The sequence below is a fragment of the Centruroides vittatus genome, unplaced genomic scaffold, assembly GCF_030686945.1.
Source record: "Centruroides vittatus isolate TY-2023 unplaced genomic scaffold, ASM3068694v2 scaffold_435, whole genome shotgun sequence".
NCBI classification, from domain to species: Eukaryota; Metazoa; Arthropoda; class Arachnida; order Scorpiones; family Buthidae; genus Centruroides; species Centruroides vittatus.
In genome coordinates this window covers 2,475,874-2,494,135 of record NW_027122708.1, presented here as the reverse complement: position 1 = coordinate 2,494,135, position 18,262 = coordinate 2,475,874, and the positions used below count along the sequence as shown (strand labels likewise).

Below are 18,262 nucleotides of genomic sequence, written 5' to 3'. Positions count from 1 at the left end.
TCGGATATACCCTTGACCTTAAGGACTAAGTGAAAGGTCAAGATTATTTTAAGGTTAAAATTAAAAGCTTTTTCTAATGGGAAACCATACTTTTTATTACTGGAATAGACAGGGAGGTAAAATTTACATTTTTTCATGATCTTATTACTTTGACCTTTAGAAACATTCATTACTTTTAGCATTACCCAGGAGTAATAACATGGACATAGTAGTTTTCTGCTCCCTTTGAGGTGCTTATTTTCAGTGAGTCCCCTTGCCTCTCGCTATCAGGGTGCTTGTTTTCAGTGAGTCACTTTACTTCTCACCGTTGCTTGAGATATTGGTTTTGGGAAAAATTTTATAACAAATGTTCAAAATGATGCCCTTCCACTTTGACGCATTTGTTGAGCTGCGCTTCAAATGATCGCACTTGAGATGACCTTCAGAGGTCAAATTTGGGGTACTCGAGGTAATGGCTGATTGTTTTTTTTTTTCAATGGGAATACATATTTTTGACCCTGGCAATGGAAAGAGCAAGAAATTTCACAGACTTGACCTTCAAATAATCTTATAGGTCAAGGTCACCACTTGAGTGCCCCTTCAAAACCCTACAACTTTTGTTTAATCCTTTTTCCAAAATAATAAGATCCAATTAAAATATTTCATTGTCTCAAGATAAAAAAACTCACCCTGTATACTGCTGAAATTCAACAATTTACAAATTAATTTAGAAATAATTAGATTTCATTAATACAGTTGGTGCCTGTTTATTGTAATTATAGACATTGTTACCAGTCATTTGATATCAGAATTAGCTTGTCCCAAAACACTTATAAAACTTTTCTTATTTTTCATCAAAGTTTTGATTTACATTTACCATTATCTTCAGGTAAATGAGAATTTTTAATTTTGCACACTAATCAGTCTCAATATGTGGTTGGTCATTTATAATCATTATCAGTCTTAATTAGTGCTTTAAACATTAATAATTTAAATCATTATTTGCTTGCAATACAGCAGTTTAAATTGTTGGCATTTCTTACTTCAAATATACCCTAGCTGTAGTTAAAGACAATACTGCAAGAAAACTAGAAAATAACATTGTTGTTAATTAATAGTAATTCATCCAATGATTATAATTAATAAACAGAATCTAACCAGAGAATAAAACAGAACAAACAAAGTATCTTTTAACTCTGGCAGTAAATTTAATAAATCAGAACATTTTCGACCTAATATCATAGGCCTTCTTCAGTGAATTACATGAATTTAAACAAAAAAGCTTTTTTTTTTATAAATTCATGTAATTACAAGGTGCTTTGTTTATTCTATAATTAATAAATTCACTGCCTAATATTAATTAAAAGGTTTCAATTTGAAAATTTAAAAAGACATGTTAAAATAATTAATAATGTTAGTCAATAAAATCAATTTCCACTAATTATAGTCTTATTTGTTATCTCACTTAATGTTATATGTACTGTACAAAGAATAACAACCAAATGTCAGTTCCAAAGTGACTACAGTTAATGAATTCAGCTATATTTGGTTTTTACATATAACCAGATTAAAGACGACATTATAAACATGCTAGCAATGTGTACCCAGCATTGCTCAGGTTTTTGAGGGAGTGTGGAATTGAGAGAGGGTGATAAAAACAATGATCCTAGTAACTAAAATGTGCATTTAGTAACCAGAGTATTTATAATAGTGAAACTGCAAAAAACAAAAAAATTGTTTGGGCTTGAAGGACAAAGATAAAAGATCATTCCATCCCATTACATAACTTTGGTTGGTCCAAATTTTGCAAAAACATTACTGGTTCTCAAACCTATAGCTCTAGGTTATGAGGTGGTAGTCCAGCCAATTCTAAGGAGTTTAAAAACTCCACTGGGTAATTACTCTCTCATCTGCCTTGAAAATGGAATCAATGGACTTGTATGTTGTGTAGGTTCCTGGAAGCTGCACTTGGATATGCAAATTCAGTTCAGCAATGCATTTGCTGAATTGAATTTACTTATCCTGAAGTTGTAGATGCTAATATTGCTCTCTCATAGGGGAAGGTCGGGTAGTACCAGATGGCGGCTAGTATCAGACAAGCGTTGTTTCTAACATTTGCTGCAAGTGGCAGAACCTGTGAAAACGCCAGCATGTTAGGTGAATAAAGGAGGTTCAGATTCCGCCATATTTAGTCAAGCAGCAGTGTTGTTGGCATATGGCAGAAAATTTGAGTTTTTTAATAGTATTTTGAGTGAACGAAGAGTAACTTCTGGTTGTCATAGCTTGCCTGAAAATGAGAGTACGTTGTTTTTTTTTATTTATTGTTGAAAACAACATTGTTCTTAGCTTGTAGGCCAGAAATTTCCTTAAGCTTACTAATATATATTTGGTAACCAATGTTTTGTTCCATTATGTTTCGTGTTGTATCAGACAGATATGTTGCAGGTTGTAACGGACAAAAATGTTGCGGTTTGTATGGGACAGAAGTGTTATGGGTTGTATCGGAAACAGTTTAAGGTTGATAAGAATTATATTCTTACAGAATGTTTTAGTTTTACAAAACAATATGGGTAAACTATGACAAAAGAATGGAAAGAAAGAAAGAAAGAATCTATGCAGCTAAGAGAAAACTGCTGGGGGAAAATTGTCTAAATAAAGAGAGACAAAGAAAGAAAACAGTAAATAGGTCTAAATCAGTTCAAGAAAAGAGAGAAGACCAAGAAACTCAAGAAAGCTGGATTCAGTGTAGGATTTGTGAAGGTTAGGATCACGAAAATTGTGCTGATCTTAAAGGAAACAATCTGTTTTATGAATGTAATGTTTGTATTACCAAAAACAAGTAAACACAGAATGCACTTGTCATTAAAACAAATTAAATTTTCAGACTGATAATTTTTAAATTTTTCTCATTTATACCACTTTCTTATCATGTATTAACTTAGTTTTACGATCTGTGATTTGTACTTTTATGAATTTCTCAAAAATAACTCTGCCTAATAATAAAAAGTTGTTTGTGAAACCAAAAGTAATTCTCTTCTTGCAGATTTTTCTCATGTCCAATATAACCCTCCACAATTAAACTTTGGTAAAAATATAATGACTGTAAAAAGTGTAAAAAAAAATTAATTAATACAGTAGAACCTCTATTATCCAGACTAATTGGGGATGAAGGTACTCCGGATAAGAAAAAATCCGGATAATCGAAAAAGTAATAATTGACAATGCATATAGTATGAATAATTTTTATTTGTCTAGATTTACATATAACTTCAATATTAAATTATTTTTTATTAAGAAATTCAATTAACGATTTTTGTTTAAAGCTAGCTGTTCTTTTTGAAGCTGCTAAATCGCGAATACTTTTAAGACATATAAGTTGTCCTGAGTTACACTCTTCTTAGCTCTCAAACCACTTCATGGCGACATCTAAGCACTGAAAAGCTTCAGAATGTGTAGGACCAATATCTCTTACTTCGCAAATCTCTTCTTTGTCTTCTCGATCTTGTTCATCTGAGGCAGATATTTCTTTAATTATTTCCTCATCATTAAAATTTGAAATCCAGGATCATTCGCATCGCAATTTAACCACTCGGTTACATCTTCTTCGTCACATTCAGCACATATTGAAATTTGTGCTATTGCTTCCGCACTGTCTCCTATACCACTTTCTACTGTTACTGGAATTTACTCTTGGTCTTTTCAAAATTTTGTTTCATACATTCCATCACGTATGTACAGAACATAAATAGTGTCGCAATTCGCAAAGTGCAAATCAGCAAATTCGTACAATTTTTGTTTATTTTGAACAATCCGGATAATTGAAAATCCGGATAATCGAGGTTCTACTGTATTTTTAAAAACGAGAAAATTATCTTAGAAAAACGAATTTTAACAGGTGTTTATATAAGAAAATGAGGTTTTGTATGGAATGTAATCTGGACCAATTGAGCTGTAAAAATATTTTATAATATAGGAGAAGCTTAGGTGTCCGATACTACCCGACCTTACCCTATATCCATTTATGGTTTATGTAGTAAGTCTTATCAAATTAGTATCTGGATCTTCATCACCAAAACACAAAAGCTGTTTAGCAAAATTCTCTGTAGATTCTGTAGATCTGTCTCGAAATAGACGGACCCTCATATTTGTTGAAAGGGACAACTTTTTAACGTGATTCCACAGTTATGACGACTTTAGGCAGGCATTAAGCTAGTTGGCAGGTGTCACAGGCAAACCAACAATTTATCATCAACAATCCCAAAAACCAACAAGCTATTATCTACAAACCAACAACAATATATTTCTGTGTGTGACATCCTTGTAATCTAGATTACAAGGACATCACACAGAATTTAAATATACAGCATCCATACTTACTACAATAATATATTTATTTATTTATAATTTTTGTCAATAGATAGCACTACATGTATAGGCAGCAAGTCTAATGCAGAAGCTATATACTACTACAACATTTTGGAATAGTATGTCTAAGTAATACTCATAAAAACTTTAGTCCAGATCAGTTTAAGAATAAAGATTTGTATAAAGGACAAACCAACAAGGTTTATATATATAGATTAGATATAATTAATAGTATCAGCTAAATTATAAAAATATGAACAAACAATAGAGAATTTTAGTTAGTTCTCTTCACTATCAATAAAATAAAAGCTATCATTGTAAATTTATTTGTTTGTTATCATTTAATTAATATCTATTCAATAACTTGAATAATTGTTTCATAAAACATATTGAATCAGATTTACTAAACTGGAAATATTAGATTTTTCAATATTAATTGAAAAAGCAATCTCTCTAATAATCAAATTAGAATTATATAAAGTAATAGCATTGACCTGGATTTCTTAATGTTTATATAGTTAAATTTAAGGATGTCCCGATAAGCAAAATGGCCAATTACCGATTAATCGGTCACGCATTATCAGCCGATTAGTGTTAATAATTTATTGTATTAATAGGTAACTATATATTATGATTATCATCGCATGAAATTATATATTCTTAATAAAAATATAAAATTTCATACGATAAAAATAATTTTATAACAATTTGTTATAAAAATAATTTTCAATATGAAGGTATTTTTTTCTTTTACTGTGGAAGCCAGCAACCGAGAAACCACCTCATCTTCAATAATTCACACAACAGAGACTCTGAAATTATTCTTATTATCAAAAGCAAAGGGCAGTAGTTCCTTTAATGGCATTAATACCACAATAGGACTAGAAAATTCGATTAAAAAAAAAATTTTCAGTATATATAGAAAACAAGTCTTTATGCTTGTCATCTTTATTAGATTCAAGATTCAAAATAAAATTTCAAAAAAAAAAACAAAATATATGGTAGAGGAAATAAAAAAATGGACAATCAATAGCTTAGATAATGTTGATAATTCAAAATCTCAAGAAAAATTAAATTCTGAAGCTTCCATTTCTGGAGATGATCAAGATGGAGTTCTAAGTTTTTCTAATTTATTTGATGAATTAGCTTCTGGTAAATGAAAAAATGAATAAGAGCATGTTTTTAAAAAGGAAGAAAAAACAAAACAAACAACAAATGTTTCGATCAAGAATTAGAAAAATATTTACATTTACCTCTTATACAAAGTGACCCATTTTTGTGGTGAAGTTCAAAAGAACATTTTCCTAATTTCAGCAAAATAGCTATGAAATATCTAAGTGCCCCAGCATCTTCCATTGAAAGTGAAAGAATTTTAGCACTGGAGGTAATATTTATGAGCCGGCAAGAAACAGGCTATGTCCTGAAAATGATGAAATTCTCATGTTTTTGCATCACAATTTAAGGGTTTTAAAGTTTGAATATTAAATTTTTATTGGTTTTATATATTTAAAGTTTAAGCTTTAACACGTTAACTGCCACCTGTAATATGATATTTTGCGTTTTATCAGGCTAACTGTAATATGATATTTTCCATCTTTTCAGGCCACAATGAGAAAATTTGATATTTAATATTTTATTATGATATAAATAAAAGGGTCATTATATAACAGTCGGTAGAGTGAAGATAAAAAAAATATATCAGGTTACAACAGATGACTGGCCATCGTATAGCCTGAAACCGGAGACTATAAGACCATGAAATATTTAATATTAATTACTTTATTATGTAACAAAAGAGAATAATTAAACTAGTTTTCGATATTTTTTTCCTTTTAACTATTCACTATTAGATATAAAATCGCTTTTTATTAAAAAAACTACGACCGCTGGCCGTCGGACCACTTCTGAGGCCATACGACGGCCGGCAGTCGGAAACAAACTTCATAGACATCCGCCAGAGGCCACCACTAGGATGTAAAACAACGTCTTACGAAGCCAGGATAATTTAACCTTGAGTGAAACTACATTGGTTATTACGACCACAGGCGGTCGTATGGCTCTGTACGGCCTTGACTAGAACGACCGCTGGCGCGTCGAATGGCTCTGTACGGCCTTGACTAGTACGACTGCCGGCGTGTCGTATGGCAGTTAACGTGTTAAATAAAAGAGATAGCTTTGAATAGGTTATATTATACCTTATAATATGTATTGATAAAATAAATAATTTAACTTAAAATTTTTGTAATATTCAGTTTGTCATGTGATAAATAATAAGTATATAACAGAAATTTTTTATTTTTATTACTAGCCTTATACGTGACATTCTAACAAAAATATTAAAATGTAAAGTTGGCTGATTATTCAAACCAATTAATCGGTGAAATGGCAGATACCGATTAATCGGAGAAATGGCTGATACTGATTAATCAGAGAAATGGCCAATATGGCCGATTACCAATTACTTACCAATGAATCGGTGCATCCTTAGTTAAATTGAATAATTGTTGATTCAACATTATACCTATTCTATATATACAAAATACAGTAAAATCTATTATCCAGAATAAGAGGTGAAATAATTTCAGTTAACCAATCACACTTGATAGAGTTTGGTTTGGTGAAATACAGCAAAATAACACAGACAATCTGTCAAAAGTGAATTCCTCTAGGGAGGACTTTCTATATGAAATTGGCCCCTATTTAGGTTTAGACATGAAAAGAATACCTAGAAAACTCTTGTGGTCAGCCTGTTGGTCAGGCATAAATCTACAACCACTGTTCATTGGGTTTATCCACTTGGCTGTTGGTGAGCTAGTACAGAAAGAATTAAAAGATAAATACCTCAAATAAAGTAAAAATATTAATTTTAATACAATAGTAAAAAGATTAAAAGTGCACAAATTTAACACATAGGAACAATAAGAAATAAAAATATTGTCTAATTCATTAAAAACAAGCACCAGTTTTTCAGTGCAATCTACAATGTACTGATGATACTTTTAATTCAAAGTAAAAATACATGATAACTCAGTAACTGGCTTACAGAAGATTGCCTACAATTGCTATAATGTTAATTCTATGTAATTTCTAGAATTAGTGCTATCTGAAAAATTAGCTTAAAATCAAATCACAAAAAAAAAAAAATTTTGTTATGAGCAATCTATATTTGGAACAAGTGAAGCCTGAGAATGATCAAAGTGAATGGAGAAGTTGGACTACTAGGAATAAAAATAGAAACAATGGCACCAGGAATCAATGAACCATCATGAAATTTTTGAACAAGTGGGAAAAGTCTATAGGGTGAATGAGCAAAACAAGCCATGTAAAGATGGAACTGGAATGTTTTTCTGTGGGACATTCAAAAAGCTCATGCTGTTTGACAGGTTTAAGAAAAAGTTTTTTGTTATAGAATCTGAAGATTATTGTTTCGGTTTTAATGGAGAAAATCTGAAAGGAAAAAGTTTGGTTTTGAAATGATTTGAATAAAAACCTATGTTTTTCTAATTACAGTAGAGCATCGATTATCCGACTTAATTGGGGACTGGGGTTGGTCAGACAACTGAAAAGTCGGATAACCGAAAAGTATGAAAAAATACATTATTGGTATAGTGTATTAGACCTAGTTTAAATACTAGCCTTCCTTTCATGGTCGAGCCAGTGCTGCCAGCTAAAACATGCAAAAATTTAACAAAAATAATATTAAAGTAGCCAAGACATAACCAAATATTTTAGCGCTACATCACTAGCAGACATTTGAATTTGCCGACTAGAACGCGGTCGGTTAATCGGGGGTCGGATAATCGATGCTCTACTGTAATTTGTATGAAAGTGCATTTCAAAATAGACCTGAACTCAGTTTACATTATAAAATCCTCATTAATAGTGAGAATCAAATTTTACTAATGCTTTTGCATAAACATAAAGGAAATAAACAAAATCATAGTTTGGATGATGACAAAAGTTCTTCAACATCAAAACCACCAGCAAAAACATCCACAGAACTTTCAAGAGAATATAGGCAGGGATGCACAACCTGCAGCCCGGGGGCCACGTACAGCCCCCTTTCAATGTTTATGCAGCCCACAGATGGTACAGGCCAAATCCCTTCTTATGAAGTTTCTAAGTATAGAACTTTTTCCCTTTCACAAAGTCATTAGCACTGGACTGTTTTATGACTTTCTCTGAGATGAGAAATGGGAGTTGAAGTTCTTCTATTTCTAGCTAACACACTTTCTGGTTTAGATATCGAATATTTTAAGCCTAATACATAGTATAATGATTTTTAGAAGAATCAAATAGAATAAAATGATGTTAGATTGTCATTTCCGATGTTATCAGGAAGTTTCTATTTCGGCCGGAAATTTTCAATTTTATGCTTTGGAAAACTTGCTTATTCATCTAAATAGCATCAAATAACATAAAAATAAGTGAAAATAGTGCTGAAAAACCATGAAATAACAATTTTTTAGCATTTGTTTACATTCTAGATTCTGATTGGTATAGTCAAATTTGAATCAATCTTTTCTGAAAAGACACTTATTTGTTAACCTAATGTCATTCAAACTAGAAAAACACCAGAGTTCAAAAAGGAATGTACAAAAGCTATAACAACCAATTATTTACAACAAAGTCTCTCCATAGACTAACAATAGAAAAAAATTTTTTTTGCACCAAAATTTTTAATTATTATGTTAAACCAAGAAAATTAATAGCTGGAATAGTCATACGACTAAAAGGAAGCTGATTGCACTAAAAAGTGTTGAATTTAATAATTATTTCAAACCGCGTCGTCATAAACTTCCCGTGATTATCAACACTGCCCGTGGCTAAAGTAATTAGAATTACACTTACCATAATATTTTTTTTCTCAAACAGGGAAAATTTTGAGAAAATACTCACAACAGAAAATAAAGCCTACTAGGATAAGTACCTATGACTGAAAAGGCTAAATAAAGAAGGTGTTAACAAAAACAAGTTAAAAACAATTTTTAATAACTCAACTAAACATCTTACTATTAAGTTATTAATATTTATCACTAGTGTGAACTTTCTTTAAAAATTCTTTGTCACTTAAATCTATACATTTAAAACATGACAATATATTTGAGAAAGTTCCTATTGCTTGCCTTATAAAAGAAACCCTTCTAACCTTTTTTACCCGGTGTGGTTCTATTTTTAGAATCGCTTCGTTCTATTTACAGATTAGCAAACGTTTTCACAGCCCCTCCTGGGCTCTTCTTCAGGCTTCGTCGAATAGGCCGTTAACATTCGAAAATATTCAATTTAAATTTCTTTCCGGAATATTATCACGTGCGGCAGCTAGATATTTGTACTGCGCATGCTCGATGCTCCTCTCCTTTAAACGCTGTTTTCTAGGACAACCTGCCATGCGCTCGATAGGATCATTTCGTCCTTATGATTAATGCAGGTGTTACGTAATCCAGCCTTAAATATCTCTATGGCTTCTAGCCATTTCAATTGCTGTGGGTTATAGCTGGGTATAATGATTTTTGCCGCATGCAGGTCCGCCGTTATCTCCTCTTCCGACGCGTACGTCGCCAGGGCCGTGGTGTATCTACCGTGCTGTATGTCTGACTCGTGCTCCTTTAATCTCACTTTTAACGCACGTTTCGTGGAACCAATGTATGTTAATTGTCTATCGCACCTGTGATCTTCTAGTGGTATCATATATACTCCCGGAAGCCTGTCGGGGTTTGGTGGGTCTTTACTGTTGCTTAATATTCTGAAGAGAGTCTGACATCTTCTGTACACGATGTTAATTCCTTGACGGTTGGCCACGGTTTTGTAAATAGATTTCAGCACTGGATTGTATGTGATAGGTATCCTTTCATTTTCCTCCTGTGTGATATTCAATGGTTGTGCTGTTTGCTTATTTTCCTTTTGGGAGTTCTCATGTCTTCTAGACAACTTTTCAATGAGCGTTTTGCTGTATCCATGGCTTATAGCAATATTTTGGATATGATTGAGCTCCGTTTCGAGCGCTTTTTTTGTAGAGGAGTGCGTATGAGCCCTTCTCACTAATGCTCGGAAGGCAGCTATTTTGTATTGAAAAGGATCATATGAATTTCTAGGAATATATGTGTGGAACGTGCTAGGCTTTCGGTATACTGATGTAAGTATATTAGCTCCTTCAAAGTTGATATCAATATCCAAGAAGTGCACCCTCGATGAGTCGTGCTGCTCCACCTCTAATGTTAGCCCGTACGGATTACTGTTTATGGCTTCGAGGAATAATTTTATGTCCGGTTCTACTTTCCAAAATATAATAATGTCATCTATGTAACGTTTGTACAACAAGATGCTGGGCAAGAATCGCGGTAGGATATTGTTTTCCAATCTCCTAATTACCATTTCGCACAAATCACCCGAGAGCGGGCTGCCCATCGGGACTCCTTTGCCTTGCATGTACGTGATCCCTTTAAATTGGAAAAGAGAGCCGTAACATAACAAATGGGCTAGTTCGAGAATATGTTGGTGCATTGTGTTGTCCTCAACTATCGAAAACAGAAAGTCCCTTAGTTCGCAAAAACATGGTGGTATTTCTATCGACGGAAACAACGATCTGAAGTCTAAGACCGTAGCATAAGCTGGTTTTGCTATCCTCTTCAATTTTTCTATAAGTTCTGCTGGGTTGGTTATATTGAACTGGTATCCTTCCAGGTGCGGGATGAGCAATAAGTTGGATAAAACGCAACAACATCACTATGACTAGAGCCGACAAGGATAAACTGTTAGTACTGATGAAGCGGGATACGTATGAAAAAGGCTTAGAAGAATACATTAGCATGACTCGATGTACGGAAGTGCAAGGGGTTTATATAGATAAATTACAATCGCGGGTCAAACGTTTTGCGAACACAAGCCTGGCCAAGAGAATGAAAATGGGAAATATAATAGTTGATGCTCCAGAAATACCGCGGTTATTTGCATTTGCAAAAACACACAAAAAAGCACAGCAACTGAGACCAGTGGTGGACAAGACTAAGGCCCCCACACGTATCTTAGAATCTTTTACTCATAACTTGCTCATCCCGCACCTGGAAGGATACCAGTTCAATATAACCAACCCAGCAGAACTTATAGAAAAATTGAAGAAGATAGCAAAACCAGCTTATGCTACGGTCTTAGACTTCAGATCGTTGTTTCCGTCGATAGAAATACCACCATGTTTTTGCGAACTAAGGGACTTTCTGTTTTCGATAGTTGAGGACAACACAATGCACCAACATATTCTCGAACTAGCCCATTTGTTATGTTACGGCTCTCTTTTCCAATTTAAAGGGATCACGTACATGCAAGGCAAAGGAGTCCCGATGGGCAGCCCGCTCTCGGGTGATTTGTGCGAAATGGTAATTAGGAGATTGGAAAACAATATCCTACCGCGATTCTTGCCCAGCATCTTGTTGTACAAACGTTACATAGATGACATTATTATATTTTGGAAAGTAGAACCGGACATAAAATTATTCCTCGAAGCCATAAACAGTAATCCGTACGGGCTAACATTAGAGGTGGAGCAGCACGACTCATCGAGGGTGCACTTCTTGGATATTGATATCAACTTTGAAGGAGCTAATATACTTACATCAGTATACCGAAAGCCTAGCACGTTCCACACATATATTCCTAGAAATTCATATGATCCTTTTCAATACAAAATAGCTGCCTTCCGAGCATTAGTGAGAAGGGCTCATACGCACTCCTCTACAAAAAAAGCGCTCGAAACGGAGCTCAATCATATCCAAAATATTGCTATAAGCCATGGATACAGCAAAACGCTCATTGAAAAGTTGTCTAGAAGACATGAGAACTCCCAAAAGGAAAATAAGCAAACAGCACAACCATTGAATATCACACAGGAGGAAAATGAAAGGATACCTATCACATACAATCCAGTGCTGAAATCTATTTACAAAACCGTGGCCAACCGTCAAGGAATTAACATCGTGTACAGAAGATGTCAGACTCTCTTCAGAATATTAAGCAACAGTAAAGACCCACCAAACCCCGACAGGCTTCCGGGAGTATATATGATACCACTAGAAGATCACAGGTGCGATAGACAATTAACATACATTGGTTCCACGAAACGTGCGTTAAAAGTGAGATTAAAGGAGCACGAGTCAGACATACAGCACGGTAGATACACCACGGCCCTGGCGACGTACGCGTCGGAAGAGGAGATAACGGCGGACCTGCATGCGGCAAAAATCATTATACCCAGCTATAACCCACAGCAATTGAAATGGCTAGAAGCCATAGAGATATTTAAGGCTGGATTACGTAACACCTGCGTTAATCATAAGGACGAAATGATCCTATCGAGCGCATGGCAGGTTGTCCTAGAAAACAGCGTTTAAAGGAGAGGAGCATCGAGCATGCGCAGTACAAATATCTAGCTGCCGCACGTGATAATATTCCGGAAAGAAATTTAAATTGAATATTTTCGAATGTTAACGGCCTATTCGACGAAGCCTGAAGAAGAGCCCAGGAGGGGCTGTGAAAACGTTTGCTAATCTGTAAATAGAACGAAGCGATTCTAAAAATAGAACCACACTGGGTAAAAAAGGTTAGAAGGGTTTCTTTTATTATTACAAGTTCCGGTGAATAGAGAGATTATATGCTTGCCTTATGTTTTGTACATTTCAAGTGATTTTTAATGTTTGAATGCCCACCATGAGTTACTGAAAATTCTAAACAGCACCATTCATATTTCATTTTGTCAATACGATCACGGACTTTTTTCAATCATCAGTAAACATACAGTTTCTTTTTGGCATTTTGGAGATTAAATTAATTTAATGTACCAGTACTGTACAAAATAATCATAAATGTCAACTAGCAATCTGAACCCGACTAGGTAGGACATGTGCAACGACGTGGCCAGAATAAGTTTCAGTTTTGCCAACTCTAAACAAAATATCTAAAAAATGAAATAAAAATATCTGAATCTCGTCGGCTACATGCTATTATAAATTCTGTGAGAAAATAAAACATCTAAATTCATTAGGCCATATGCTATAAATTTTGTGGGAAAACATCTAGACAACATTAAAAATACTTAGATGTAGATACAAAATATTTAAATTGGCAACAGTGAGTGTAACAGAGGGGATTATGTAGTTGCCAAATCGCCCATTTTACTCTAGGCTGCATTATTTTTACTTCTGGTATATTCGGCACTTTTAAAATTTTACCAAATAACTGGGAAAAAATGACAAACTGGCTGGGACACTGGGACATCATCAAACCAAGACAATCCCAGTCAAAACAAGACATCTGGTAAGCCTAATTAGACTCCTTGTGTCAACAAAGAGGGTTGTAAAATGGTCTGGCCCCCTGGTCAGTTAACTTAATCCTAACCTCCTAACCTGGCCCTTCTTCAGAAAAGGTTGTGCATCCCTGATATAGGAAAAGAAAATTACAATTGCAAGAATAAGGACCATCAACATCAAGAGTGGTAAAACTTCTGTTACTAAAGTGTGTTGGAATACATGTTGGAATATACATAGGCCATTGTTTAGTAGTCATGGGGGTTATATGTACCACTATCAAGATCAAAGGCCAGGATCAGAATTCAAAGTAAAAGTAAAATGTTGTTTAGAAAGAAGGTTCATAAAAGAGACTTTTTCATTAAAATTATAATTAGAATTTTTCTTATGAATAATCTATGTTGGGAACAAGCAAGTTTGCAGAGGGAGAAAGCAGGGGATTGGCTACTTATGACAGCCAAGGTGGTAAAATCCCTAGTGTTATATAAATATGTATATACACACCAAATTTACAAATATTTTATAGAATATTAAACTAATATTAAGTACATTAAAATATTTTAAAATAGTTTTCTTGTGTAAAGTGTGAAAAGTCTAGATATATTTTGCTCTTAGTCATTAAAAGATGTCAATCTGATGTTTCCCTTTATTATACAATATAATTAAACAAACACAAAATTAGCCAAATGTATGGAAAATTTAAACCACATTTTGTCATTCTTTCAATAACACTATTCAATCAATTGTCAAAACTGTGATAGTAGTAGGCACATGCATACATTCAAGCTGCTATTTTGACAGCTCACATAACAAAAAAAGTTCTATTTATTTTGAAAAGCTTCATATTCTTTATTAAGTTTTTTTTCTACTATCAGACTTCAGTACTCTGACAGAGTACTACTGCTCCGTTTCATCCATCCTGACACATACTACATTACATAGAAAAGAACTTAATTTCTGATTCACATACTATGTGAAATAGACAAATATTCTTTGTACTTTTTTTTAAAATAATGTACTAATGTACTATTTTCTGATAAATCCTAAAATATACAGGCTTTTTTTTATAATTGGTTATTTTCAAGTTCATCATAAACCCAAAGAGGCACTCACTATTTATTATGAGAATCAGAAAGAGAAATGAGAGAGAGAAAGAGGAATTAGCCAATTGACTTTGTTTCTGCTAGTTAGATATTCTTGAAAACTATATAACACAATTATAATTGCCACATCTAACAATTTATCACTAGATTTTGTGATATGGTAACAATTTTTTAACCTGGGAACTTTCTCATGTCTATGATAAACTTGTGTTTTAGATCATATTTAATGACTGAAAACAAAACTAATGTTAAAAACATTAGTTTTGTTTTCAGTCATTAAATAGATCATTAAATATGATCTAATTAAATAATTTCAACAAAACTAATGTTTTTAATATTAGTTTTGTTTTCAGTCATTAAATGTAAAACTAATATTTTTAACATTAATTTTACATTTAATAAACATTTTTAATGCTGTATAAGGCTATAGGTAGTGTAAGGCCGCCGACTTCCAGGGGAAAACAGTTAATCCCGCGTCAGGAAAACCTAGGATCGAAAACGTATGTGGGTGGTGGCGGTAGGAGACAAAGATGACAAGTGTCTTACACAAAACCGTTTATTCTAACTACTAAGTTAACTTACATATTATTGGTACAAATTGCGATCTAGATCGACTCTTGTGGTGATAGAGATCTCCAGTTGTCGGTAGTCGGATGCGGTCCGTCTTCCGAAGATGCGTGCCCGGGGCTGGGATGACGAACTGTCTATTGCACTGGACGTGTGGCTTGGACGGGGGTCACCAGCTGGCGGACGTAGGTTCTGGCGTCTATGAGGTAACACTGGTCCAGAGGAGAACTGCCGCACTTTTTCCAAGAACGACGGAAGGAGGGTCCACACCTTGACCTTGCGACTCGGGAGTTTTATAGGAGTTTCCCCCCTGAATTTCACCGTTTTGATTGGTTCTATTCTTCCTCTCCCTTACCCCGATTGGTCATTTCTTTTGTTTCTATGCGAAACTGGAGACCGATCTGGGTCGGGAGAGTTCCGAGAGGTGTTGACGGAGTCTTTGAGTTCGTGCTCGTATATTCCGGCCGTTATGGCCCTCTCTTTGACGTTTTTGACCTCACGCGGTCCGCCAGATGCTTCGGTGGCCATTTACCCCCCTCTGTTTCCCGTTTCCGACACTCGTACACGAGCACCTGGACAAAGCTCCCTCTCTCTCGGTTGACATCCCCTCGGTCGTTCATTATCGTGTCGCGTTTGTTTTAGGATAAGTTTGGGAGAGTTTCTTTCGTGTCTGGTTTACATCACCAACACATGTTCCTGACACGATTTGACTCTCGAAACTTTCCGACTTCGGAACTTTATAATTATTCACCATTTTTACGCGTTTTTGCGATCCCTACAGTAGTTGATTGAGTGATCAATGAAGCAGTTATTTACGAATGAATATAACATTGTCTGCAATAATTTGAATCATGTTAAAAACTCACACAAACATGCAAAAAAACAAATTTAATCAGGCTTCAAGTGTGTTTGCTTGTTACACTGCAAACTTCTTCAGCAACATTAAGAATGGAACAAAGTTTTTACTTTTCCAGTTAACAGAGGTAAAGTATGTCAAGTGATCAAAAAAAGTCCTCCAAGAATTTTACATTTTTTGTATTACAGGACCTTGAAACATTGAAAAATGCAAAAAAAGTTGGGGGGTTTCTTATGTATGGATGTTAGGGCATGTTTGGGGGGGTATGATTTGGTTCACCCTCTTTGAAGCTTAATAATTCCTGTCTTTTGTTAAAAATTTCTGAAATTTTACATGGAGGTTGTATATTAGGAGATTGATGCTATTAAATTTTGGTGGTTAAAAATTGAGGAGTGGGGAGATAAGAGGTCATGTGTCATATCTTGAATGGAGTTGGAACAATGAAGATTTTTTTTACTCATTATTAGCAAATAAACATCAAACTAAACCCAATATCCTAAGCTAATACACCAACATCTGCCGTAAATCATCAGGCTGGATTTTGAATATATGATTAATGATTAAAATTAGGCATTAGGCACCATCTCTTAAGAGATGGTGCCTAATGCCTACCTCTAGTGCCAAATTTATTTCTAATCGTTAATCATATATTCAAAATCTAGCCTGATGATTTACGGCAGATGTTGGTTCATTATTAGCATTTACAATTTGTTATAAAAATCATTTCTACTCTCAAAATTAAGCTTTTTGTGATTTTATAATAATAATCTTGCCAGTCACTACCTTGCTGTTGTGAGAGTTCAGTAATTCTGATGAACCACAGCAGCTGGAGCATCTGCTGCTGGAAAGGTCACCCATGCCAATGAGATCTGTGGGGAGAAATGAAGCAAAAAGTGACTGAACCCACATCTGTGGAAATCTAACCATAGTGATAACACAATCCAAGTGTAATACCAGTTCAGGCATTGCCTGGGTTAACAAGGTCCACGCTCGTGAGTTAGGTAGAAGCTTATGTTTGAAAAATATGTCACAGTCTCTCTTGGCCACCAGTGGTGAAAGAAACACTGGTCCAAGTATGTCTACTGCAATGCCCACACCAGTTTTGGGACACCAACCTAATTTTGATGCTGGAAGCCTGAGGCAATCCAGCCACAGACCATTAAGGCAGGCTTACTTCACCATCACAAAACTCTAAACAGACACGACAGCATACAGACACCAGTTACATCACTTGTTTTCACATCACTATTCTCATCTCACAATCACTGTGCAATGAGTTGTTGATCAAAAAACAATTATACATAATAATCTTATACCATAAATAACACTAGAACATATCAAAGAACAAATTGCAGATTGCAGGACAATTACACCAACAAACAAATACTCCCAACATCAACCACATTATCCATCGGGGATCATCAAGATACATGCATTAACAATACTGTTCCTACCACCACTATTTTCACTGATGCTGGCAATATCAATGTTTCTTCACTGGCAGAAATCAATTCAGGTTTAATTCATCAAGTTTTCTAAGAATCAGGTTTTCTAAGAAGCACTCACTAAATTTACAGGCACTATGAACATGCATTTCCAAAATCAACATTTCTAAACTAGAAACACTAGTAGGGAAAACACTACCTTATGTAAACACTTACATATACTTACATATTACTAGATTGCATTCACTCTATTTCTATACTCTCAGACATTCATACACTAGTCTATGCTGGTGCATTCACAGTAGTGACCTACCATAGATTAAAACTGCATCCACAGACAAAAGCACATAAATCAAAAACCCTTCAGAAGCCTGCCTGGCAAAGAAGAATAGAAATATAACAATATTAGACAGCAGTTAGGCAAGCTGACATAATATACTGATAACAAAAGAACACCCAAATTAATGACACAACTAAAAAAATTTTCAAGAAAATTAAAAACACACACTAAGCACAAACAACACAATGTTTACATCACAGAATACATTGACAAACTGAAAAAACTTGCAGCTAAAACACAGCAACTCAAACAACACAAAATTTGCTCTGTACGGAAACAACAAAATAAATTATTCACAAACAACAAAAAACTCT

At 34.3% G+C, this 18,262-nt stretch overlaps 3 protein-coding genes across 3 annotated transcripts in view; 1 reads left to right on the top strand and 2 right to left on the bottom strand.

Moving 5' to 3' along the window:
- The window catches only part of LOC136989066 (E3 ubiquitin-protein ligase RNF13-like), an 87,797-nt gene that overhangs the window by 66,567 nt on the left and 2,968 nt on the right, over positions 1-18,262 (bottom strand). The window lies entirely within an intron of this gene.
- On the bottom strand, positions 9,703-10,716 carry LOC136988974 (uncharacterized). The gene has a single exon (XM_067286991.1). It carries the CDS (start codon positions 10,714-10,716, stop codon positions 9,703-9,705), a length of 1,014 nt encoding a protein of 337 aa, XP_067143092.1.
- LOC136988973 (uncharacterized) lies at positions 11,070-12,725 on the top strand. Its single transcript, XM_067286989.1, has one exon. It carries the CDS (start codon positions 11,070-11,072, stop codon positions 12,723-12,725), a length of 1,656 nt encoding a protein of 551 aa, XP_067143090.1.